Genomic DNA, 25820 nt, shown 5'->3' with positions numbered 1-25820 from the left:
GGGCCCGCGCCGCCGCCGCGCTGCTCCTGGGGTGCTGCGGCGCGGCGCTCGCCAGCGGCGTCCAGGTACGGGGGCTGGTGGGAGCGGCCCGCGGGGAGACGGGGCGGCGCTGAGCCGGCTCCAGGCTGCTGCTTCGGAGCTGCTTCCTCCCTCCCCTCCTCTCGCTCCGCATGCGGAGCCCGCGGCGGCCGGGCTGCCCGGGCGCTCGCGTTGCGTCGCGGCGCTTCTGCCGGTCTCCGCAGCGGGAGGGGGCGGCGCGGCCCCCGCCCCCAGCGCAGCCCCCGGCCCCCGGGGTAACGGCCGGGCCGGGCCGCGCTCCGCCGCCTCTGGAGGTCGTTGATGAAGTGTTTGATGCTCTGTAGTGCAGAAAATCCCAGAAGTAATAGCGCGTCCTCAGGCACGTGTGTTTTGTCCGAACTGTGTAAAATTAAAAGCTCTCTTTAAGTGCGTTGGCAGGTCTCCGAATAGAAATGTTTTTAGAGTCTTTGGGTTACTAATCAAACTGAAAATGGCTTGCTACTTGAAATTATGCAGTATAACTTACATATGCTTTAACAAAGTTTTTTTATTCCTGTTACTGTGGCTTTTGTGTGAGGCTGCAGCCGTCAGCCCGGTATTCCTCGGAGAACTGGTGCCGTCCGGATTCTTGTYCTGCTCCCGCCTTGTTTGTTCCCTCCGCCCTGACTGACTTGTCGGCCCGAACGGGGCCCTCTTCTCTGCGAAGCCCATGGGGGACTGTGCTTAACATAGCTTTTACAGAGGGTTGCTGTTGTCATAGCTCCTGACTTTGAAGCACAAATGTTCTGTGTAATCTATTTCCATTTAAAGTGGATTAAAATAGCAGATTTACTTAATTTATCTGCTGTTAGGCAAGAGGAGCAATGGAAATAGAACTTCATCCAAGCCCCTTTTACTGATAAGGAAGAAATTGTGGGTCAGGAAATCATTTTATTGAATTATTGGAGTGTCCTCTGGAATAGAGCAAGGTGGTGGCTTTATGTTTTAGTTAAGCTAAAGGTGACCAATCGATTTTTCTCCTGTGTTCTTCAGCAAGTTTCAGGGAAAGTTTTGGAATGGTTGACTTATATTCAGTCTCTTTTTTAGTGTAACAGCAGAATATATATGAGGTTGTACTATGACAACCTATTGGAGATTAGGTGTAAATGAAGGTTCTGTTTGAAGTTAACAGTATTCAAATATTGTTACCTATGTCTTCCATTTCTCCCAATTACTTGATGTATTCTTTGCATTTCACTAGCTTTGTTCTTCCTGCTTGACCTTGTGTTTCCACTGGTTGTGGTAAAGCTGGGATTACTCAAAATGATTACAACATACGGATGAAACGTGTGTAATGGAATAAGAAGAACTACCTGTCTTGAAGCTTTTGTAAGGTTTATGAATTTTAAGGTGTGGTGAAGGCACAGATGTGCATTGAAGAGTTTGTTTTGTAAAGACAACAAAAATTTAAGTGGTCATTTCTTTGTTCACTACTGAAAAATGCCTGATATTTTCTCTCTTTTTCAGGATCAAGCAGAACAGTTCTTTAAAAGTGGTCATACAAATAACTGGGCAGTTTTGGTAAGTGTGGTCCAGTTTGTGTTCTTCAGATAAGGCTTACATCTTTCGGTCATGCACCATAGTCACTGCAGCCACTCACGAATTCCGTTCACGTGACAGAAGTTGAAAGATAAAGACGTGGAAGCAAATACCATTATTTGAAATTATCCCTGCAAACTTACTACACTATGTTAAAATTATCTTTTCAGTATATCACACACATATCAGACACTCAGAATGGTCAGATACATAGCAGGATTCATAAAACAAAAATTCTGGTAAATTATCATACTGTGCATTGAACAACAACGTGCCTATAATATCAAAGAGAAATTTAGCTCTTTGACCAGACAGTATACTTTATTTCTCATTTTTGTTCTTATTAAATTTGCTACCTTGTGACAGCAGCCTTAGAATAAAACAAATTCAGGTAGTAATATTTAGATCAATTGTTCTTATCCTAATTTTTCTTATTTGCCTTGAATCTTTTGTTGGCTTTGAATCATGCTACACAATTAGTTCTTAATCACAGTTCAGGTCTTGGTGACTAATTTGTTTCAGAACATATTGTAATTACTCAGCAGCAGATACTTGCTTTCCAGATACTAAAATTTAACAATATAAAAGCAAAGTGAATAGTAATGAATTGAATTAGAAGGAGTAATTTCTATATTCTACAATGTACAAACTTAAAACTATTAAAACATTAAGTACCTTTCCATTTTAATACTATTTACAGATTGGTGTTTTTATTAGTATACTTATAAACTCACAAGGAAAGTGGAAAATCAGGTCCAAGGAATTTTACTTTCTGTCCTCAACAGATTCTCTGCTTATGCTTTTTTTAGTTGCTAAGAAATTCAACATTCAACTTCATGACAATAGGTAGTAATTTTTTTTATCAAGAAAATAGAGAGTGTGTTACTATTTCCATGCAGTTCAGGCCTGGGATCACAGTGCAAAACCACCTCATCAGGAATTTGAATTAATATGCTGGACCATGAATACCTATATGTAAAGCATTGATATATTTTCCACTCTGTTATAAGCAAAATGATAGAGGAAAGGGGCAGATGATAATGTCTTAAAATGTCACAGCCAGGTTTGCCAGAATTAGTTTTCAGAGCTCTAAATCTGACTGAAAGGCAAGTGTTCTCACAGACTGATTCCTATGGGCTTTCTTGAAATTTCTAACYGAAGCAATGATCGAGGGTGAAGGGGGATCCTTTCAGGTGGAATCTTGATTATCATTTAAGCTATTACTCATTGCCTTTTATGAAAAGGCTTAGAGTAAAAGATGTTACATAGAGTAATCTTACTTAAAGATGTTACTATTTAAATTAAAGTTGTATATTTAAAGCTGAAAAACTGAAAGAAAAAAGATATCTTAAATGCTATGTTTGCTCCCACTTCTGTTTGTGGCTTTAAAATTGCCTCTTCTAAAATGCTTCTTCATCTGCTTGGAAGACTGGTAAAACAGCAGGAAACTAAGCCTCTGCAGAGGAGAATTGCTGTCCTTGGTGCAGGACAAACGAAAAACAGGGAACTTGATGCAAGTGCAAGGGCAGTGGAAAGGCTGGTACAGAACTACAGCAGGTTGCCTCTGGAGATTTTGGAATCTCATTGGTTTGAGCTTTTGAGGACAGATTAAATAATACCAGACCAAGGGAATAGTTTAAGTACAGGAGTGGCTGATCCCTGACCCTTCACCCTGTTGGAATAGTGGCATCTGAACTCTTGATATTTTTTGAGAATTTGTATTCAGATTTTGGTTAGAGCTCACTTAGCTCTTTATTGCATTCAAGGACTCAAATATAAAGCATCCTCAGTATATGTTCCCCTGTGTGTAGCTTCTGCATGAACTCACTTAATGTCTTTATGCAAGAATGCTCCCAGAATGGGTTTGCTGTTGAGATGAAAACTCTTCCTTTGATTTTTTTTTTTTTTCTCCATTTGAAATGGAGAAAACAAATGAGAAAATTTAGCCTATCCACTGACTATTGCTGGATTATTCCCCAAGTGCCACTTTCTAAACTTACTTGGCTTTTGTGACGGTTTTTTTCATGATTCAGTATGTTAAGAACATTTTTGTTTTAACATTTATTTTCAGCATTTATTACTGTGGTACAACAAAGGCATATAACTTACATCATGAGTTTCTTGGTGTTGCTAGGTTCTTTCTGATTTGTTACTAGTTTGTTGATGTCACATGCATCAGAAGATACTGATTACTGGATCAGTCCAATTTGTATCTTTTACACTATTTAATATGTATTTATTTTTTCTTAAAAATTCAAGGTGTGTACATCTCGATTCTGGTTTAATTACCGTCACGTGGCAAATACTCTTTCGGTGTACAGAAGTGTCAAGAGACTGGGCATTCCTGATAGGTGAGAGAATCTTGGTGAATACAATTGCTTGCAAATGTAAAGTTCTCCTGTTATCTGAAACAGTATAAAATTATAGCTCTTTAGAGTATAACTGGATAAAAGTAAAGAGTAAAAATGTGATCACATCAGTATATTGAAAAGTACAGTAATATTATTCAAAATGAAAAGGAACAAGTTATATCATGAAACTTCTAGTTGGAATAGAGTAATTTGATTAAAAAAGAGGAGCTATCTGGCCACTAAATTATACCACTTAATAAATTGGTAAAAGTATAATGTGAAAATTGGTAAATGCATTGAGAAGTGACAATATTACTCCAAAATATAGCTTTTACTGTGCTGTATTTTCCTTTCAGTGTGGAGATGGTAGCAACCCTGACTGTAGTTAAAATGTAAGACTTCCATGCCTTTAACTACGCTGAGAATCTTTAAACTAAAGCTGTTGAACAAAGCAGCTCCTACGTATTGAAAGTAGCCTTGAAAAATCCATTTTGCCTGACATTTTTAGGAGAAGCCAGAGGCTTTGTCTATCCATGCAAACTGTACTTCCATAGCTATAGCATGATGGTTAAAATATTATTCTCTGATAGCAGAATTAGGAAGATGAATAAATTGTTCTAAGGTGTCTTTATAATTGTGTTGCTAGTGATAATTTTTTAGGGGTATAACTATTTTGGAATGTAATTTACTTGCATAAAAACTGTGAAAACAAATGGTAGTAGTTCACTGTAGTATTTCCAGCATGTCTAGGTAAAGAGGTAGAAGTCACTAAAAGAGTAACTTCTATCTGTTTTTGAAAATGGGGATGTTGAAACCTAATTTTTACAAGAATTTTGGGGCTATAAATCCAATAAAACATAGCACAAGGCTCTGTAGGCTGAAAGCCACAGATGTGTGCCATTTTTTGCACATATCATACAGAAGCATCTAACTTCCCTCATATATTGCATTTGAAGCATAGGCACCATGGGTGCTAACTTAGAAATTCTTCTTAGAAACTGAGGACTTTTGTCTTCCCTAATCTGTCTTGCTCCGCCATGAAGGTAAAAATGTGGCAGCTTCAGAAATACTGCAAAAATTGCAGTGTAGCTGAAGGTTTCTGTTGTTTGGTCATATGGTCTGTTTCTTATCCATACCCAAGGATCTGGAAATGGATCTCAAAAAAGGCAACAATCCTGTAGACTAAGACAAGAGTAAGACATTGGAGGAGACCTAGGGAGATAGATAATCTAATTTCTCCCATCTCCAGCAGTTTTCACATGAGTTTCAGTGGGTTTGTCCCGGAGAATACTGGAGAAACTTCTTTTACTTGGTTTTCTTTTTTTTGCTGCARAACTTCATTCTAAATGTTGATAAGATAAAAAAAATAAAATAAAATTACATTTAAAAAATATATCATTGTTCTCCCTTTTTGGGGGGGAAAGGGTAGGATTTGTGCATAAGTCTGTTTTGTACAGAACTGTGTCAGTCTGGTGTTTTAAACAAATTTGTCATCAAACAATAGAACTCATTAGGAAATGCTTTCTGGTTTTATGATTGTAAGTTGCTCTGGTTTGTTGGCATGTGGCCACAATTCTCCAATTTGTAAGAGGAAAGTTTTGTTAGAATAAAAGAGAATCAAAATGATCTGAGAAATTGCTTTTGATTGCTGGAATCATTATCCAATATAAGTTTCACATCAAGGGAATAGCAGTGATATAATACATGATTAGATTACTTTTGTTTAACAGTTAAGCTACGAGTTAACGCTTAGATTTTTTTACTGAGTATGTGGACAATCTGTTCATTTGCACACAATGGTTCTGTTTGTCCATGGGGGATTTCACTTGCTTCTAAGAACACCATGTGGTGTTCTTAAAACTTTGCATGTTCATGTTTACCTGTCTGTACTACTACCATGCAGAACTTGTCTCTGAGTGTGCAATTATTCTTTCTTTCCTTTTTTATTAGACTGTCACACAGTTCTTGAAAATAGTGCTAAATTGTGGGACTAGTGATGGCTTAGTCTGGAATATTCTCTTTTGAGTGTAATGCATAAAATGGGTATACACAAGACTCCCTCGATAAATCTACAGAGTTTATTTTTGACACTTGCTTCCAACTGATTCCCTTTTAATAGCACTCCTTTTTATAAAAATAATTTTGTACTGATATGCATATGCAAGGAAAAAAAAATCTTTATTTCTCTTCTGTCACTGTCCTCCTCTGGATTCTCTTGTTATAGCTTCATACTTATTTCGGTGTTTTATTCCCATTGAAATCAATTACTTTGATTATTTTTGAGGATCTATGCTTATGTTACGTGGAGAGCATTTGTGTCTCTTTCTGTGCAGCATGGAGCATGTCGGCGCTTACTAAACAATGACACGACTCTTACAGTGCTCAGGCGGACACAGAGGTGAATGATGACAGACCCAGGAATGGTATTGAAATGGCAGGTCACAGTTTAGTTTTTAACTGTGCATCTTGCGAGTCAGGAATAGAATTGAGCTTTGCTTTTATAAGCATCATTTGGGAGAATACTAAGATCACTTGTTCTGGGAGAAATTCTATCAAAGAATGAGTCACCTGAGAAAAAGACTAACTTCACCTCAATCCAGACGTATTTTTTCTAGCGCTAAAGGTCTCCAATCTACTACTTGTTATTACATATTTTGACCCTACCCTGACCCTGGCAAATGAAATATGGATCTTGGCTGCATACAAGCTAGGGCAGTTTTATAATGTTAGTCCTCCAAGTGCTGGGTGTTTTTTCTTGGTAATTAGATGACAAAATCTGTCTGGTGTCAGCCCAGTCGCATTCTTCGGGGGAATTCCCTGTTAGCACAGGGAATCAGGTAATAGTGTATCAAATGCAGTATAATAGTTTGAAAAACAGGAGCTCCTCAGATCTCAAGAAAAGAATCAGCATACCGCTTCTAACTGAGGAGGGTGAGAGAAGGTGAGTGTGCTGGGATTTCTTCTGTGGAACAGCATGAAATGGTTTATTGCTGTGTAAACTCAGATTTTTTTTAAAGTGTTGTGCTGGCCTAGGTCCGGTCAAATCTGTACCGTGAAGTTGCTAATGCTAACTAATCTTGTACTCAGCTTTGCCTAACTAAATCCTACAGATAAATACCAGCTGACTGTGTGTGCATGTGTGGTATCTTTATAACGGTGGGGATGTACACAAGGAAACAGGGTATAACCGAGCAAAGTTTCACCTACAGTGACAGGAATATTCTTAAAGTTACAAGCTATCRTTTTAGTTACGGGACGTTTTTGTTGTCATTTCTGTTTGACTGATCTGTGAAAGTAAAAAGTCTGAAATATTTCCGTCTTATTTTTCATAGTCACATTGTGCTGATGCTGGCAGATGATATGGCATGTAACCCCAGAAATCCCAAACCAGCTACTGTGTTTAGTCATAAAAACATGGAGCTGAATGTTTATGGAGATGATGTGGAAGTGGATTACCGAAGCTATGAGGTGACTGTGCTTTAATTAAATAACCAGGGGTTTGTTGGTATTTTTGGTTTAAGGCTTTATAAAATCTATGCAGTTTGAGGAAGTCTTTCCATTCCTATTACTAGATTTGGGCTGGGCTTTTATTATTATCTGATGGGTTTAAAAAATATTCCCCAAAACATAATATTGGATTTGTATTTAAAATTTAGTATACTGTTCTAAACACTAGAAACATGTAGTTGTGTGTTGGCTATCTTAAAGAATGGAATAACCACAATTATTTTGAGACTAGGTGGAACTCCTTTTGTATCCTAGGAATGTACAGATGTTACTGAACTTTCTCTTCTGTGGAAAAGAGAGATAGGTGGTTAGTGTCTCATCTTGCAAACACACCGCAGTTAAATTTTCAGCATGCAAGTAAAATGTTTAATAGGGAGGTCTGCTTGTATCTTAAGCATATGCTTTTATCAGTATAAAACAAGCCTCCTCCTAGTCATTATTGTAAAATAGTTAATACATAGAAATAGTTGCTGTGTTTTATCACCTTTTGTGTAATACGACTTCAAACAGACCATTTCTTTACCGGGTGATCTTAAGTTGGACAGCACTTACACGGTTTAGTAGTGCTATATAATTATTGATAAAGCAAAAAAAGGTTTATAGGAGCCTATTTTCTTATCTAGTAGGTGTCTTGTTTTATTTTTGAAGCTTTATATAAAGAAGTGAAGATATGACAGAGAAATAGATATGTTCTTTTTATCATGTTTTTTTCCGTGAGTATGAATTTTGTGCTAGCATTTTTTGAGCTGTATATGTCTGCATGAAGAGCAAGTGGTGTTTTATAGAATGTTTTACAATCTCTATCCAGATGATCTGGTCAGTCAAAGACTTACGTAACTGAAATTGATTTTGTTTTTTCTTTCCTGAGTTGCAGAGGGAATCTAAAGTCTGTTTTTCCATAGTAACGCACACTAACGTTGGAGCATTTTGTGAGTACATGAGGAGCTTTGGTAGAACAAAGCTATATACTTTGGCAGGCTTTCAGATCAATGAAGATGTATTTAGTAATTATAATGGTAGTAGACTTATTTGATATAATAAAGCAACAGGCTGATGTTAGTGGGATAAAATAAAAGGTACTGTATGATCATGAGCCTTATTAGAGCAAAACCTTCAACAGAAAATTTCCATCGATGCAGTTCTACTATTCAGTTTTGCATCTTGTTAGATAAACTGTGTTTTATTTTTCAATTATTTATTTTATGGAACCCAGCCCAGAGTAGTTGATCAATATTTTTATCTTTATGCTTCTGTTCATAGGTTACTGTGGAAAATTTCTTGCGTGTATTAACAGGAAGAATCCCACCAGGTACACCTCGATCTAAACGTCTTCTTTCTGATGACAGAAGCAACATTCTAATATATATGACAGGTAATTACAGGTTTGTGTATATAATTCATTGACTTTTGTTGTTCAATAGGATGGGGCTGTTTGAAAGCATGAAATCCCATCAAGAGTCCAAATAAACAAAAAAACAGTAGAGTGAATGTTTTTTGTTGTTGTTTGTTTAGCATGTCATACAGTAATCAAGAAAAAAACCTGTAAGACAGTACTTAGCAAAGATAGTTTCCAGTCTAAATGATGCACACATACTGTTCTTACTGTTGTAATATTTTCTTTTGTTGGGGTCCCTTTGGAGAAAGAGAATTGTTTGGCTTTTTTTAGAAAGACAGCTGACCAGGTCATAGGTTTTTCTATAACTTAGAAGCCTCCCTAACTTGTGTGCCTGCCTGCCTCCCCCCCCCCCCCCTTCAGGTCATGGTGGAAATGGTTTCCTAAAATTTCAAGATTCTGAAGAAATCACAAATGTAGAACTTGCTGATGCCTTTGAACAAATGTGGCAGAAAAGAAGGTAAGAAAAATGTATTATTTAGAGATTGAATAGTATATTTCATGAGCATGTGTGAAGTCTAGCTGGTAGGTCACTGTTGCTTGCTTTTCAACAGTGATACTATCTGTTGTCCGTAAAATTGCCTGACACTTTGCATGCAAAAAAAAGAGCTTTGGTTTTTATTTTTGGCTTCCTCCAGTTACAGCTGCTCAAATGAGTATCTTTGGCTAATCTCACATTTAACAATCGATCAGTGTGAACTATACTGTTCCTTAGGTTCCTAGCAGTTACCTGGTAACTAAGAAGCAAAGTATATATATGTTGTTTCAATCTAAAGAAAGGCAAGTAAGAAAGCTGTTTTATTTCTTTCAGGTACAATGAATTGTTGTTTATTATTGATACTTGTCAAGGAGCATCCATGTATGAACGATTTTATTCACCTAATATAATGGCCTTGGCTAGCAGCCAAGTAGGAGAAGATTCTTTATCAGTAAGTAAATTTTTGTGAACCTAAAGGTGATTTTCAGAATTCCTGTGTGAGCTAAAAGCACAGGTCCTATTGACTTTTAAATAAAAAATTCCTTTCCAATTGCTGAATGTAATATATTTAGTTTCCAGAGTATGGTTTCTATAAAACTCATAAGTGTGTTTTTCCTGTTGCTTTGTAGGGCTGTTCCAGAGAACCAGGCTAGTTATTTTTCAGCAACTTAAAAATAAATAATACTAAAGATATTTCTCAATAATTTTATAAATGTAAAACAGAAAACAGAAAGCATAATTCAGTGCATAAGGTGTATTATACTTATAAGGAAGATGATGACTCATCTCTTCCTTCCTCTGCATGTCACTTTAGTATACCTCTCTGACACTGGTCCCTTATTCGAGTAACTCTTTGTGAGACTTTCCTGCTCACTTTCAGTTCATTTACATAATTTTTTGAAGGATTTGCAAGAAGTTAGAAAAGTTTTGAGGATCCACAACTCCCATGAACTGTTGGGTGCAAAGTACAAAGGAAAGGGCAAATCATTTTCTGTTCACTGCTGATGGTTAAAGTTGAATATGGAGTTCTGTGCTTGCTGGCCAGTTTCTGCATTGCCTAGGATAGGCAGAAGTTTTATGGGAACACGGATGGTATAGGTGTGAGGAATATAATAATATTATATATAATAACTACTATGTGTTGTTTTTAAGCATCAGCCTGATCTTGGGATTGGAGTTCATCTTATGGACAGATACACATTCTATGTTCTAGAGTTCTTGGAAGAAATTCATCCAGCCAGTCAGACAAATATGAATGACCTAGTAAGTAGTATACTTAACATTCATGAGTACACTAATGACTTTAACATTCTCAAAACAAATTTATTTTGTCCATAGGGTTCTCCAAAAGTTTTTTGTTCTCCTGCTTTTTCCCTCAGAAGCAGCTTGGGGTGGGGGTGGGGGGGTGAGAGATTGCCGTTATTAAATGCAATTATAGTGTAACATTTTGGTGATTTTCCTCAGGGTGAAACTGGTCTGTTGGCTACAGAAAAAATAACCAACATTAACCAGATTTTTTTATATTAATTGAAAAATATTATTTGCACATGAAAAATAATAGCAAAAATTTGTATATAAAATCAGCTTAATGGATAACAGACATTTTGCAAATGTGGAAAGGCAGCCATTGATACTGTTTTGCAAAGGTGGTTTATACAGTTAGAATTCTAACCATGCACTCGCAAATTCCTACAGACACTGATTTCTCTATGTATCTGCATAGACTCCAGAGTGAGACATGTCCAAATCCAACTGTATGTTTAGAGTTTATTATATCTTGGGTAAATACTAGTTGTAGCTTTCAAGATATGATGCAGAACCCCCTTCCCCCCCCCCCCAACCTATTACAAAATTTATGAAAATGTCTTTATAACAGTTAGATATACACTGGTGAGATGATGTAAATAAAAAGTAACCATATTTTATGTATTCTATTAACCCTTTGTGCCTGTTCAGATATTAATTTCCTTGTAGTAATTCATTGGTAATACATTGTAGTAATACGTGCTTTGGTGCCTAGTAGCTCTAAACTCTGACATGGTGTATAAATGATTTAAGAGCAACCATTGACTGAGCACACTGTCTTTGATTCATTTCAATAAAAGGAGCAGCTGCTCAAAAGTTTTGTCACCCTCTGTCTACAAAGGCTGGTGTTAGCCTGGCTGCTAGATGTGTAGTAGAATTCACTCTAAACAGCCCACACTTGACAGATTTTATGTTGATACAGAACTGATTCAGTGACTAAGATTCAAAATTCTTTTACTACCAAGGAATGAAATTCTATCCTGTAATTCAATATCATCTGATCATGGGATACAGATCACTTTAAAATAAATCTTTTTAAAGAAGAATATGCAAGTTCTTTATTAATTATGTATCTGCTTCTAAAATGTTGTTTGAATGAATTGGCCAGAACTCTCTTCTGAAAATGAATTGCCAGATAACAGCCAAATAACTTGCCAGAAAATGAATTGAGTGATAACAGCATCAAAAATGAACATTTTCTAGTATATAAGAAACCACCTGGGAATTAATATAACTGGTCTAGCCAGTTAGATGTTAATTCAGATGTTGTAGATGGTATAGCTGGCCAAGTAGTCTTCATTTTGGGCTCTTCAGAGAAGATATCTCAACATTTTTCCTTGTGTTATTGTGTTTCCTTATGTGCTGAGTACTCAGGAAGAGCTGAGGTAACTTGCCTCCTACTGGCAAATTATTTGCGTTGTGTAAGTCATCATATGGTACCTCATTGCTCTGCTTATTGTTGCTATGGGAGGGGAAGAGAATGGACCCAAATATATCATGATTTGTGGTGGTAATGTACTGAGTCTTAACACGTATGTATTTCAGCAGATGTGACTTCTTGTCTTTTAAGTAATTTTTTTCCATGCTTTCATCTTGGAGTTCCAAAATGACACGTTTAGTCCACGGTAAGGGTATCAGCTCATTTATTTGGAAGAAGTTACAGAGGATAGTTTGGGAGTGGAACGCACGGTTAGTGTTATGCTGGTTTAAGAGCAAAGAGATACTGCTTATTCAAGTCTGGTTTTTAAATTTAACACTTTCCAAACTCAGATTAACACATTAAATGGATTACTAACTAGCTCACCCATAGAYCTTTAAAATAGGTAGCTAATAATGAGTTGTACAATTTTCTGATATGCCTAATGTCTGCTCTTTTAAGAGCAGTGTAATAATTGCAGAGTGTTTCTATTGCATCACTTGTTTAGTTTTCTCTAACCACTCTTAAAACACCTTCTCTTCAGACCCACCTAAATTTTGGATGTTGCATTCTTGCAAAGAATGAGACATCTTTCCTCATAATCCACTCCACCTACTCCCCACCTGCTCCATCTGTGTTGCTAGGGGAATAGCATAAAGCTGTGCAAATGACTGACTTTGGATTTGACTGCAATTCCAAAAAAAGAAAAGACTAAATTGAAATGTCACACTTTTAAACTTTTAAAATAAGATTCAAATACATTTCTACACAAGATATCATTTGGCATTAAATAGCTAAAAATTTTGTTATGAAAAATCAAGATAAAGTTTCTGTTTTGAGGAATTGTGTGGCTTTAGATAAATAATATCTTATTCAAGTAATTTGGAAAAATATGCACAAGAACATGTCTTTCATTTAGCCAGCTTTTACCTTTTCTTTTCTTTTTTGTCAAAAGACCTCTGCTATAAAAGTGTTACTCTGCTGTAGCGTAATTGCTTTGCAGTCTTCTCTCACGCTAGTACTTGTATATTTGCATCTGTAATGTTGAAGTCCTCTTCTTAGTGTCACTGCAAATTCTTGATYGTAATTTGGCTCAAAATCTTCTTGTGGTAGTAAATCATTGTGGGGCAGATTGGAAGTAGTCATAGTCTCTGTTTCGTAGTTTTAATGCTGATGCTGTTGTTCTGGGACATGTACACATCTCAAGAGACCTTCAAATTACTCCTGCCTTGATCCTCTATATCCTCCCAGCCCAAAGCAGTGCTGAGTAAAAATTGTTCAAAACTCAGAACAGTCTTGTCAGAGTTATTCTGAGTCAAAGCTTTGTTGATGGTACTGTGCTAATGTATCTGTACAGCTTTTGCTCTGTAGTTGTTCAGTGATCTTTTTGCATGATATAGGTGAGCTGTCATTAATACTTTTTTTCCTCTTAGTTTATAAGACATTGTTATTTTTTATACCTATCACCTATCAAATTCATGTTTGTTTGTTTTTGACTGGGGAGAGATTTTCCCCCTCTTTCTAGTCATATTCAATATTAAGTAGTGTTAAAAGAATTAGATTTGTCCTTTATTTAATGTTTAACAAGTTTAATATAGTGATATGTATTTTAAGCAATGGCACTTAACCAAGAGAGATTAAAAAGAAAATGCAGATGTTTTCTGTAAAGTAACTGCTCAGTATCTTGTCTCAATTCTTCTTTTCCGGATAGCAAACATTGTATTTGTGTAGGGAGAGTGATTATCTTCTAAATGTTTATTTGTAGTCTTGAAGAACTCTAACAACCAGGAATATAAATTTAGCATTTAGCGATTTTGGATTTTGGCTGCTTTGAAGCACAGAAGCACTTTGTGGCATATTGGTATACTGCAGGATTCCCATGCTTTCATAGGTTTTTAAGGAGTAGTCAATTAAGTGTAGAAAACTTACAGTAGGTAACAGCTATTGCATATAAATAAGAATTTCTAAGCTTATCTCCAGCTCGGAATAGCATGGAATGTTACAGTTTGTCTTCAAAATGATAGTTCTGTTTTATTTTAGTAAATTTTATTAACAAAACTAATCATAGTCTAGATGGAAGATTAGGCATCTGTCTCTGTATCTTGCAGTCTAAAAGAAGTCTGCTTTTGAAATATATCACATTAGGTTATGCTTCTTCTCTTTATTTGGATAGGGCAATAATTCCTGTCCCATGTAATGTCCCGTTACTGTTTGCTATGCTACTGAAGCATAACACTTAGAAAAAGGTAGTTTTCCTGTGTTAGGACGTGTAGACAGCAGAAATTAACAGTCCCATGGAACAATACTGCCTTGAAAAACATATGCTGAATGAAGGAAGATGGTATCAATAAAAACTGTTAGCTGGGTGTTCAGACTTGATAGGCAATGGAGAAGTGCTACAGCTTCATAAAAATCCAAAGGGGCTTGCTGTTTCATATTTTATGCATTTTAATATGTACATAATGAAGACGTAGGCACTTACCCCATGGAAACAACAGTCTCCATGACTTCGTAGCTTGGGGGGGGGGGGTTTCTCTTCATAATTTTGCTGTATTTATTTTGTGTATTTATTCACTTCATCTTTTTAGTGTTGGGAGAGAGTTTTTGCCTTTCTGAACTGACTTTTTGATAAATTTTGAAATGAGAACAGAATAATTTCAGCTCAGTAAACAATATATAAAGATGTGTGAAAATACCCACTGGGAGGGAGCAAATGATAAACATGCTAGATTTGGTTTGGAATTTGCCAGAATTTAAATAGTTTGAATGCTTTACTTGGAGATTATAGAATTACAGAACATTGATTTCACTGACTTTGTGGATTTTTTTTTTCTCTCTCTCTCGCTTTCTCTGTTCTGTAGTGCTGGGTAATTTCATAGGTTCCTCAGATTCCTTTTTATACTACAGGACGCAATTTATTCAGAGATGCAAAAGACAGATGGAAGACTTGTAGACAGTTTCAGGTACTGGAGCCATTGGTGAGACTGGTGCTGCCCTCTCTCAAGAATCGGGATCGGATGACAGTGCAGGAGGGTGGCATGTTCCAAAGGAAACAGGATTAAATGGCTGAAAAATCTAAGCTTCCTAGAATCTCTTTTGTCTAAAAGGGAACGTGAGATCGTCTGATGTGATGCTCTAGTCATAGGCTGTTGTAGTTCCACTTACTGATGTCTGGTTTTGCTAAGGCACAGCTTCCAGAAAAGTGTTCAATCATAGTGGAAACAGAAGTTTTCCACTGAAAGTTTGTTCTAGTCATTGATCAGCTTTACAGTTGAGCTTCTGCCTGTTGTTTTTCATTTGACATTGGCTGGGTTTATATTCCAGTTTTTGTTAGGTTTGGCATGGCTATGTTAAATTCATCTTTGTTACTCTTTTTTTTTTCTTCTTGTGAAAGTGATTCTACATTGGAATCAAATTTTCTCTTATTTTTTTATAAAACAAATTCTGCACCTAATATCTCTCACTAGTTTCTTTTTTTCCTCCCAGCTCCATAATTATTTTTGTATCCACGCACCACTGGGCTACTTTGCAGTGTCTGTTTTAAAATGCAGGCACTAGAATTGCACATGGTATGGTCCCGTTAAATCTGTGTCTAGAGGTAAATTACCAACTTTCCTTCCTTTATACGCCAGTGAGTACATTAACCCATTTTGTCAAGCCTCATTGAATCAATTTATAAATTTCAAAATATACTCTATTTCTAGCTGATGGTATTGTTTAAGGATATTGAAAGGAAATGAAATTAGCTCGAAGTGATATAATTGGGAGACTTCAACTTGAAAGATCTTGAAACATTTTTTTTCTTTAATGATTATTGTTCCCCCTTTTTTGTCTCGGGGAGAATGGCAAGTCAGTTATCTTTATCTATAATGTGTTTGTAAAAGGAATAACACGGTTGCACCTCTAACACTTCCAACCTGCTACTCCAGCTAGGTATCACTAGTTTATGCAGCCTACAAAGAGAAAATTATTTTTAAGGAATAAAAACTGAATTTTGTAGTGTATGGGGATGAATGTTGTGACTGTGGATTGAAATGAAGTGCAATTTTGAAAGGAAAGTATATTCTTTAGTTGAACAAACTCGTGACATACCCATAATTGAGACAACATTTGTATTTAATGTTTGTTTTAATGTTTTCTCTGCACTAGCACAAGTTGATTACAGCTTGTAAGAGAAGATGTTGTTTTTAGTATTTTATTCATACCTATTTGATGATGTGCTGGAAGGAGGTAGATGGAGGCAAGCGTGTGCTGAATTTCATTCTGGTCTTGGGAACAGCAATATTATGCGTTGTTTTTTGGTCAATATGTGTGATAAAATCTCAATCGAGTCCAATGGAGGTGAACTTTAGCTTTTGAAGAACAGTGATTAAATCCCTTCTTTGTGTACGCTTGCCTAAATCGTTTGCACAGATCTCATTCTCTCTTAAAATGCATTTGTTGATGGCAAGAGGGAAGTTTTAAAAGTCATTTCTTTAGGAATTAAATGGAAATATTTGTCACGACCAGTAAGGCAAAAGTTCARTATAATATCAGATGAAAAGAGCACTGGCCTTGTGTGCCTTTGGTAGCTAATATAAAGTAGAATTGGTAAGCAGCTTTTACTCTGCTGGCTTTGAAGCTGTTTTCAGCAGGGTCACCTTCGATCAAGAGATGTTGGACTTGAGGTTTGAGATTTTGTTGGGGTCAGATAGGTGAAAGCAGAAGTGGAAAATCATAATTTGTTAAATCATTCATAGTAGTCATATACTGTTGTGCTGATGTTAATGATACAGGAATATAAAAACATTATAGTTCTTCCCGGGTTTTGTAACTTTTCCATCCGGACTTAATTGCATAGCTGTAGCATTGATCTATACATCAAATAGAGGGATTAAAATTAATTCTTGGTTTATACAGTTTACTTTAGAGACTTTAATTTTTTTTGTTTGCTCCCTTAATTGGAACTGAGTAAAAGAAAATGTGTTGCCTTTCGGTGAAAACGTGAAACCAAGAGGCTTTTTTCTTTTTTTTATGTGCAGTGACAAATGTCTTTGTATGGAAAAGGTTCTCTGAAATACAAGAATGCATTTTAATATTTTTGTTGAATCACTTTTTCCAACTGTGGAACCTGTACTGAAATTAATGCAAGTTATGTGTGGCATTTATCTTTCTTTTTATAATGTTTTTTTTGTAAGCTACCTAYAGAGACTACTGATTGATGAGGGGCAAGATATGATTGTCCGTTTTGTTTTCCAGTTTCAGGTGTGTCCAAAAAGTTTGTGTGTTTCTACCCCTGGCCATCGAACTGATCTCTTTCAGCGAGACCCTCAAAATGTTCTGATAACAGACTTCTTTGGCAGTGTAAGAAAGGTGGAAATTACGGCAGAGACAATTTCTTTGGACCCTAATTTAGCTGCCTTTGAAAGCAAGTAAGTAGTCATTATTTAGATTTGATTTGCATAGGTCTGCGCAGCAGAAGCAGAAAAGTCTCAGCTGTCAAGGAAAGCAGAACTGTTTTCCAGTCTGTTTGCTACAGCCGTGTTCAAAGAATCAGGGAGCCAGGATAGCCCTGCAGGCCTGGAGAGCTATTTCCTACAGACCTCCTGAGGCAAAAGCTACTTGGAGAATGAGAATTCTTTCCAACCCTTTACGGGCAGCCGTATTCAAAGGCTGCTCTTACCCTGTGTAGTGTAAACATGAAATTCAGCCATGAGATATTTTAAAACAAATTAATTTTATTGTATTGGATACCTGTCTCTACTTAAATCTATTCTGACTATTTAAACAACTACTGGACTGTCCTGTTTTAATGTGGAAGCCTAAAAAGTGGTGTGTTTGGCTTAAGTGACTTTGTCAATATGTATTTTCGTAAAACTGTTGGAAGTGAAGTTTAAAAGTAGGAAATTTTTATCTATATTGGCAGCAACAATTATATTCTTTTCCTCTTCTGTGAGGAAATTTTGTTTTTAAGCACAGTTTTACATAGAAAACCTAGAGGATTGCTTTTTGCATTTTCTAGTACTTTCTAATCTGATTTTTTTTTTTTTTTTTTTTTTTTTNNNAGAAATTTTCATCAGAAGAGTTTCTTGGAACTCTAGTTGAAATTTTGAAGCTCTAGAGTGTATTCTGTTTATATGTACTCTGTAAATACCAATAGTAATACGGTACTAGGTTGAATCCTATAATGTTCTATTCTGTGCCTGGCAAAATGAAATTCTTAATTTAAATTGATACTTTGTGAAAAATATGAAGGTCGTGTAGTTATGAGCCAGTTTTATATAATAGATTCTAACTGATGCTACTACTCATAAAGCTGGGATTTGTCAGCTGAAAACTTTCTATTTAAAATTTCTCACCCCTTTATTCTATCTAGCAAATAAATACTACTAAAGACGAAGGTATGGATGTCAACAACAACAAAAAACAGTCAAAAATGTTCTTTCTTCCTTGTTAGTTCTTGTATTATGTGCAGAAACATTTTGTTACTGTAAATCACTACTCCTTCAGATAAGCTCTGAGTTTAAACCATCAGTTAGTTGATTTCGCGTAATGTGCGGCATCTGGAGTTTCTTAATAGATGCTTTGTTTCTGCTCTGCAAATTCTGTGTCTTTTGGCCTTAACTGTCATGAGGATTTCTGTTGCTGAGATGCAACTCCTTGTCTGAATAAAATCACTAATCCAAGTTAATTGATAGAAATTATAGCAGCTTCCATTACTTCATGAAGAAAGAGTTCTAAGCTCCCTTTATTTTTGGCATTCTGTTGCCACCTATTGGGAACATGTAGAGAAAGATGTGCTTGCACTGTAGAGTTTATTTAGCATTTTTCTTGTATTTCTTTTGCATCTTTTACATTTTATGAAACTTTCCTCTAGAAGGAAAAAAAAGAATTGAAATAGACTCCTATAACCAGAGATGTAAATATTTTTAACCCATAAATTTATGTAAATTATTGTCTGCCTTGTAGAATATCACTCCAGTCAAAGCACAAGTTAGTGGATGTCAGTTCTATAAATTTTCAAGAAGATAACAGTACCTCTGGTGCTCATAATTTAAATTATTCACACTTTTGATTCTAAGTTTAGTGTAATTGTTTTTCTTTCTTGCTGTATTTTCACATGTATCGTGCACATTATTACCAACCATATTCATCTTAAGCTTATTCTGTGACTCCTTAGTTTAGAACAACACTTAGCGAGACTAAATTTGTTTCTTCTCTGAAGAATAAAAAAACATTTTGTGCAAATAGTAGAGCTTTTGCCAATCAAAAACTGTGTTGAAAACCTACCTGTGTGTATTTCTAATTTGTGGATGATTAAGGGGAGAAACAGGTTTCACCACCTTTGCTGTTCTGGAACAGGAAGTGACATTGCAATTTTCAACTTTTAATTTTGAGCTATTTGTGTGCCGATTTATGAGCTTTTTAGTTACCGGCACACTCCTGACTTGGGCACATGGAAGCAATGTTGAGGAATAGGTACTCACGCACAAATGGGAGCGTTATCTTTGTGACACTTTCTGATGTGTAATGAAAGCTGTATTACATGAGCATAATTCCGGTTAACTGAGGTCTGTGAAACTGGAAGGGGTGGGAACGTGCTGGTTTAGTAGCTGAGAAGTTCCCCTTCCTGAGAGAATTTTTGAGAATCTGTAGGCCTTGGAGCTGAAGCACACACACAAAGCTTAAAGTAATTCGTAGTGTCTGTAATATATAACTTGTTTTAAATGGTCTCCTGTAAAATAATAAAGGTTATTCATTGCACTATATTCAGATATGCTTTTCCAAAGATGACTTCCGTTCTCAGTTTCTTGTAACCACCTTGGGAGATTTTAAAGAGAGAATATTTTTAATGGAGAAGAAAGTATGGACTTGTAGAGAAGTGCTGGAAGACTGTAGTACATCTTCATAGATAGTCATGTGGAGTGTTTAATAAATTCCTCAAACAGGTCCCTAGGTCTGTACCTCTTAGTGTGGCAGAGATCTGTTTTATGACAACAAAGTTAAGAATTATAGCTTTAAATGGAAAAAAGTTAGGAATATTTCATATAGTATTATTCTACTTTGAAGCTTGATGAACGATTTCCTTCTTCCCGTCCAAAAGGCAATATGTGTAGAGTAACTGTATACAGGAGTTTGAGGCTGGTTTGACTACTCATCGGGTTTTTTCCTCTTTTACAGCTTCTAAATCACGATGAACTGCAGCAATGCATTGCATGTCATTTTAATAATCACTTTTTGCACTTACTTGTGACACATATATGGTAGTTATTTTGCACAGGCTTATGCAATGGAAACAGAAAGCTGAGGGTGTACTTTGTGCAAGATGTCACAGAAGTAACAAAGGTGAGGCTCCACACCGTTAGGTATTCCTGTGTGGACTGTACATGCTGAGAAATATTTAAAGGTTTAGAGTTTTTTTCCCCTTAATTAAAAATGTTATGCTTTAATAAAAAGACAGTTTTGGAGGATGTGCTCTTCAAGAACTAATTGCCCTTTTTTTTTTATTTCAAGAATATTCTAAATGTTATACACAGCTGTTTCTGAGGGTATTAAGAAGTCTCAACACTTCACAAATTATGTGGTCTTTGAATCGATACTGCCTAGATTAATTACAGCTTGCCCCAAATTAATATATGAAAGAAAGAATGAGGGTGAATATTCTTCCATGATCAGTGTTAGCTCAAACATTATGCCTTTCATGAATGTGATGTCTGTTGACATACCCCAGATCGCACTCTTATGTAAAGATAGGAAAAAACGGGGCTAACACAGGCTGATTTATTATTTTCGGTGTCATCAGGAGAGTCTGAGTTCTGTATCCAAACCAGCTTCTTGGGAAGCAACTTGAGTATCTCTGCTGCACCAAGTTTGCAACAGAATAATCTTAAGTTTCTGAGGTATTAAGCATTTCAAAAATGTTGTTACATACCTGGTTAAGTTAATGGGAAAGGCTTTTTTATATCTCGTGTATGTTTACTACGCTGCAGTCTGTGTTTATAAATGTAGTATACATACTACCCTGGCTTACACAATGTTTTCTATCCTGAATATACATAGAGAATGTGCCTGGAAGATGGATAAGTCTAGAAAAAATTTTCAATTGTGAGATAGAAAGATTTCAGCATTCCAAATACCCTAGGATTGATGAAGGTTATACACACACTCTTTTTTATTCAAATCTAGTAGCAAAATGCGTTTCTTGTAATGAGATCTTCTGGTTAGTGCTCTGGTTAAGTCTTATTTTGCTTTTAGGATAATTTCATAGTAAGTGAACTCTTCGCGGGCTCATTTTGTTATATATCAGAACACTAGTTATGAATTGTACAGGATGCTTTCTTGGACTATCCAAGTACTTTATTTACTATTTTTCCTCCATTGTTTCTGGGGTTTTAGGATGAAGAAATGTTTTATTCTCCTAAGAAAATAGAGACAAAAAAGGGGTGAGAGGAGGGAAACACTGATTGCTCCTGGCAGGTAATGAAGGGTAAAGATGCCATCGTGTGAGAAATGAATGCGTATTGGGATCATACCATTCACAAACTGTTCAAGCTGCCRTCTAACCCTCTGCTCTGACTTAGCCAAATCTTTTCCATAGAACTTTGTCCCTTGGTTAGGTCACTGATTAGCAATTGCTTGGTAACGCGGATCCACTCCCAAGCTCAGCATTAACTATAGCTGTGCTACCAGGTCACAGCTGGTGGTTTCCTGGCGAGTCGCAGCCCTGCTGTTTGATGGGTATGGACTTTGAAGTTTGCTTGGGCTTGGGCYGAGACTTGTACAAAGAAAAAACAAGTAATTAATGAAAAAGAGGAGGCTTTCAGTTCACACTGAATTAGGCGAGTATTTGTGAGCAGAGGCTTTAAAAATAAAAGGAAAGAAGAATCCTTTGCTCTTTCCTTTCTTCATAGCAGTTTGAATCTAAGCTACGTTCACTTCAAAGGCCTTGTTCTGTAGTTGCTTCAGTCCTGACTGAGCTGGTAGCTGCCAATTTCAGCAGAAAACCAGAAGGTCTAGGGATCTTGGGGCTTCAGCTGCTTTTTTTGTTTGTAAATCTCTTTTTAAGGTGAACCGAAAGAGGAAAACAAGTATTAAGGTGTAGAAGAAATTCTGAATCCTGGAGAAGGAGCTGTACAGAGTTTAGTATGTCTAATAAATTGGGAGTCTGTCTTTTTTGCTCAGATTGTAACTATAACCAGGTAGAATAGTTTCTCTTTTTCAGCTCCTATCATGAGGAAAAGATGTCTATCAGCAGAAAGCAYTGATAAAAATTAGGGGTGAATATTTCTTTTGAGGGTAATAAGAAGTGAATTAAAGGCAGTGCCATATAAAACCATCCTAGTTTCATTGCTTTTGAGAATTGGGCTTCATTTTTAATACTTCTGTAAAGAAGAATTGTGGCACTACTAGCAATAACTGTTTTCTTAATATGAATAATTTGGCCTCTTGAGTTCGGAGGAATGCTTGTGTAATAGAGAATAATTGTGGCACTACTAGCAATAACTGTTTTCTTAATATGAATAATTTGGCCTCTTGAGTTCGGAGGAATGCTTGTGTAATAGAGAATAATTGTGGGTAATTGGTTCATTTGCAGGATGTTAGTGGCTAATACACTCTCAATCAATTTTTTATTAGTGACTCTCTCCCTTCTCTTTCCTGTGCTTTCTTCTTTTCTACCAGTTATTTTTCCTGAACCCATAGCGATCCAGTTTGCGAAGCGATGGGTAATTTGTTTGCCTAGTAGCTGCTGATTAGCTCAGTTGACTTTTCTTAAAGMGAGGAAGGCTGGTTTGTTTTGAGATCACCACTAATTTCTGGCCAGAAGCCTTAGATTGAGAGCTCTTCAAAATTAATTTTAGGACTAATTCTGAAAGCTCCTGTTCTCAGAAAAAAGATCCCAGTTCTGTTTTGTATCCTGATCCACTGTTGTGGCAATGATAAACTTGCATCAACTTTTTTTTTCCTTTTTTGTTTCTTTTAATCTTCTAACTATTCTTTATGCTTAACATTTTTTTCCAGAGTTGCTCCGTTTGCTTCTGTTTTGGTGACACAAGCTGCGTGTTGCCGAGCCAGGTTTGGACGGTCGTTCCGCAGTCCCGGCCCGGGGAGCTTCAGCAGAGGCCGCCGAGGCAGCGGGTGACGCGCTCGGTGCCGCGGCCGGCGGCGGGGGGGGAGGCGCGCGGTGCGGTGCGGCGCGGTGCGGGCGCTGCGCTGTGCGGCGGCCGCGCCGAGCCGGCAGGTGGCGGCATTGCTGCAGGGGAGGCGGCCGCCGGCGCCTTGCCGCGGTCAGCAGCTCCCCGCGGCCAGCCGCGGCCCGGCTTTCGGTGCCTTTGAGTAGGAGAAGGTCTGGGGTTCCTTCCCCCTGCCTGGCATCTGCTTGTAATGTCCCTAGGTAGGGGCAAAAGGAGGCGCCGGGCTTTTTTTGTTGTTGCTGCTCGGAGTAAAATTATTCTTGGGTTTTATCTTGTTAAAGTTATAAAGCAGCAGTAATTCATTAGTAACCCRTATTGAATTGCCAGTGGGATTACGACCCTGTTAATTCCAGGTAGTAATATTTTTTGGAAACATCTTCTCATGAATTCTGTAATTTTTTTCATGAAACATGCTAATCAGTTCTGCATGTACATTTCCCTCATATCTTATTGTTATTATGAAATAAATTATTAACTGTGGATTTTTGATAAATTTGTGTTTGACTAGCCTAAAATAATTCAAAAAGATTGGCAAGTATTAACTTGCTGTTAAATATTATTGCTACTTTTTACAGTATTTTGTAAATATTTTTTTCTCCTAGCCTAGATACACACACATATATATAAACTACTATATTAATGTAAAAGAAAGTACCATTCAAGGTGACGAACCAGCATTAATACACTGGCTATAATACGACAAATTATATAATTAGGGTACAATTTCATTAGTATAACGTCAGGGGAAAGTAAATAAGGATCACTGACAATATGGAAAGGAACTGCTAGGTATAAATTGCATTGGAAAGACTTTAGTTACACTAAGATGTTACACTTGATGATTATAGTTCCTATTTAGCAAGATATTTTAAAAAACTACTTTGAATAATATATATTCCCATTTGAAAAGGACTTTTTGACAATGCTTTTTGCAAGAATGTTTTTAGTTTTTATTTTTTTCACAAAACTATAACTCTTGAGTCATGTTTTGTTTGGTCTTGGATGCTTTTTCCACTTTCTCCAACTTTTGCTGGAGTTTGTGTGGCATCCTGCATTTCTTCTATGAGAAAGCTTTAATTGTTAGTATCAGGTTGTGCTACTACCATTTCATACTGTTTTCGGTACAGTGCTACTTTGCTGTACCTACATGTAATTATTCCTAAATATAATTTCAAACCTCTTGATTTATAGAGGTGCTACATACTGGGAATACTCCACAAAGGTCACTCTGGTCTTCTCCAAAGCATATGCAAGTCCATAGCAGTCTTTTTATTAACTACAGTAGCTTTCGAATCAAGTCAAAAAGCTACACATTATTCATAAGCAATTTGCATGTGCTGGTTGACATACACACTTAATAGCATCAGTAGATCTAGTTAGCGTGGACATGTAATGCCTAAAATTGTTGTGTGTCAGATTTAGAAGGGGGTTGTAAGTAAATCTAGCAGGCAACATCTAGATAAGTGAGAATATCTAAGAATTATGTAATGCTCAATCTAGATTTTTTTTTAATTCATTTTGTCTTCCTTTATCCACCTTCTCTTACACTTTTCTTGTATAGCATTTTTTTGTCTCATTATTTCTCCTTCACCATTTCTTTTTTGTGATCTTTATCTACTGTTATTTTTGCAGTTAAGTGGGCTGCTCTAAAATTCTAGTCTCCTGCAGTACTCTCTAGATTTCGTAGTGGTCTTTACATGGTTTGATCATCCTGCTTTGCTGTCAAAGTGCTAAACACAAATTCATATTTATTTGTAGATGTACTTCAGTGGTTGTGCTCTGTATGTTGCCACTCAAGGAAATCATGCAGACAGCTTTCATGTTTGGCATATGTCAGACCAGGAAATATTTCATGCAGTTTTGGGGTCTTTACAGAGCTTTGAGATAGCACAATAATTTCAATAAAATTCTTTATTATCATTATTTATTTCCAGTTGAAAGTATCAAAGCCACTGTTGTGTGTGGGGTTTTTTTGTTTGTTTGTTTTAGGATAATTATATTCTTTTTGTGTGATTAAGAAGTAAATTTCAAGGGGGTAGTGAAAATAGAGGGGAAAGAGCAAGCTGGTAGTTTGAAACAGTTATTACTGGACTGTTAGGTCTTTTGAATTTAGTGGCCAGGCATACGTTAGCTTCCGTCTGCCCTCAGAAATGAATCTCAGAACATAACTATTAAGTCTCCAGGGCTCAAGCAACATTATTCTTTTTTTTTTTTTTAATGGTATTAAACCATATGCAAGTGCTCTTAGTCCTTTACTGTTTCAATATCATGAAAAAGCTTACACTTGTCTTTTATGAGTGTCTGAGGAATTACCTTCCAGACGGTCAGAGATTTCTGCCACTGAAAAATCATATCTTGTCCAAAGCTGTGGGGGAAGAAGGGGCATTTTGCCTTCACAACACATCTGTATAACTGATGGCTAGAAGACCATACGGTGATTTCCATCTCCCAGCCCTCCCAATAGCAGATTCTTTTCTTTTGAGTCAGGTGTTCAGGGGACCAAGCTTCTTGTCATAGGACTATCAGATTTATTATGTACATGCAAAGATTTGATTTAATGTATTTTTTTGGAAGTCTTATGGTTGATTTCAATAGGAACCAG

The 25820-nt window shown here is 36.6% G+C and overlaps 1 protein-coding gene across 1 annotated transcript in view; it reads left to right on the top strand.

Annotated features, from left to right (window-relative positions):
- Window positions 1–6: 6 nt before the first annotated feature.
- PIGK (phosphatidylinositol glycan anchor biosynthesis class K) overlaps window positions 7–25820 on the top strand; it is a 73331-nt gene continuing 47517 nt past the window's right edge. The window contains exons 1-10 of the mRNA XM_026086908.1: window positions 7–65; window positions 1525–1578; window positions 3856–3947; window positions 7280–7415; window positions 8715–8826; window positions 9211–9307; window positions 9659–9776; window positions 10478–10588; window positions 17286–17458; window positions 23046–23099. Coding sequence (XP_025942693.1) covers window positions 7293–7415; window positions 8715–8826; window positions 9211–9307; window positions 9659–9776; window positions 10478–10588; window positions 17286–17458; window positions 23046–23099 — 788 coding nt within the window. The 5' untranslated portion in view covers window positions 7–65; window positions 1525–1578; window positions 3856–3947; window positions 7280–7292. The remainder of the gene's footprint in view (window positions 66–1524; window positions 1579–3855; window positions 3948–7279; window positions 7416–8714; window positions 8827–9210; window positions 9308–9658; window positions 9777–10477; window positions 10589–17285; window positions 17459–23045; window positions 23100–25820) is intronic.

This window comes from Apteryx rowi, unplaced genomic scaffold (assembly GCF_003343035.1).
Source record: "Apteryx rowi isolate R43461 unplaced genomic scaffold, aptRow1 scaffold_7, whole genome shotgun sequence".
In the NCBI taxonomy this organism is placed as follows: domain Eukaryota; kingdom Metazoa; phylum Chordata; class Aves; order Apterygiformes; family Apterygidae; genus Apteryx; species Apteryx rowi.
Note: the sequence above shows the minus strand (reverse complement) of the source record. Positions and strands in the feature narration are given on the sequence as shown.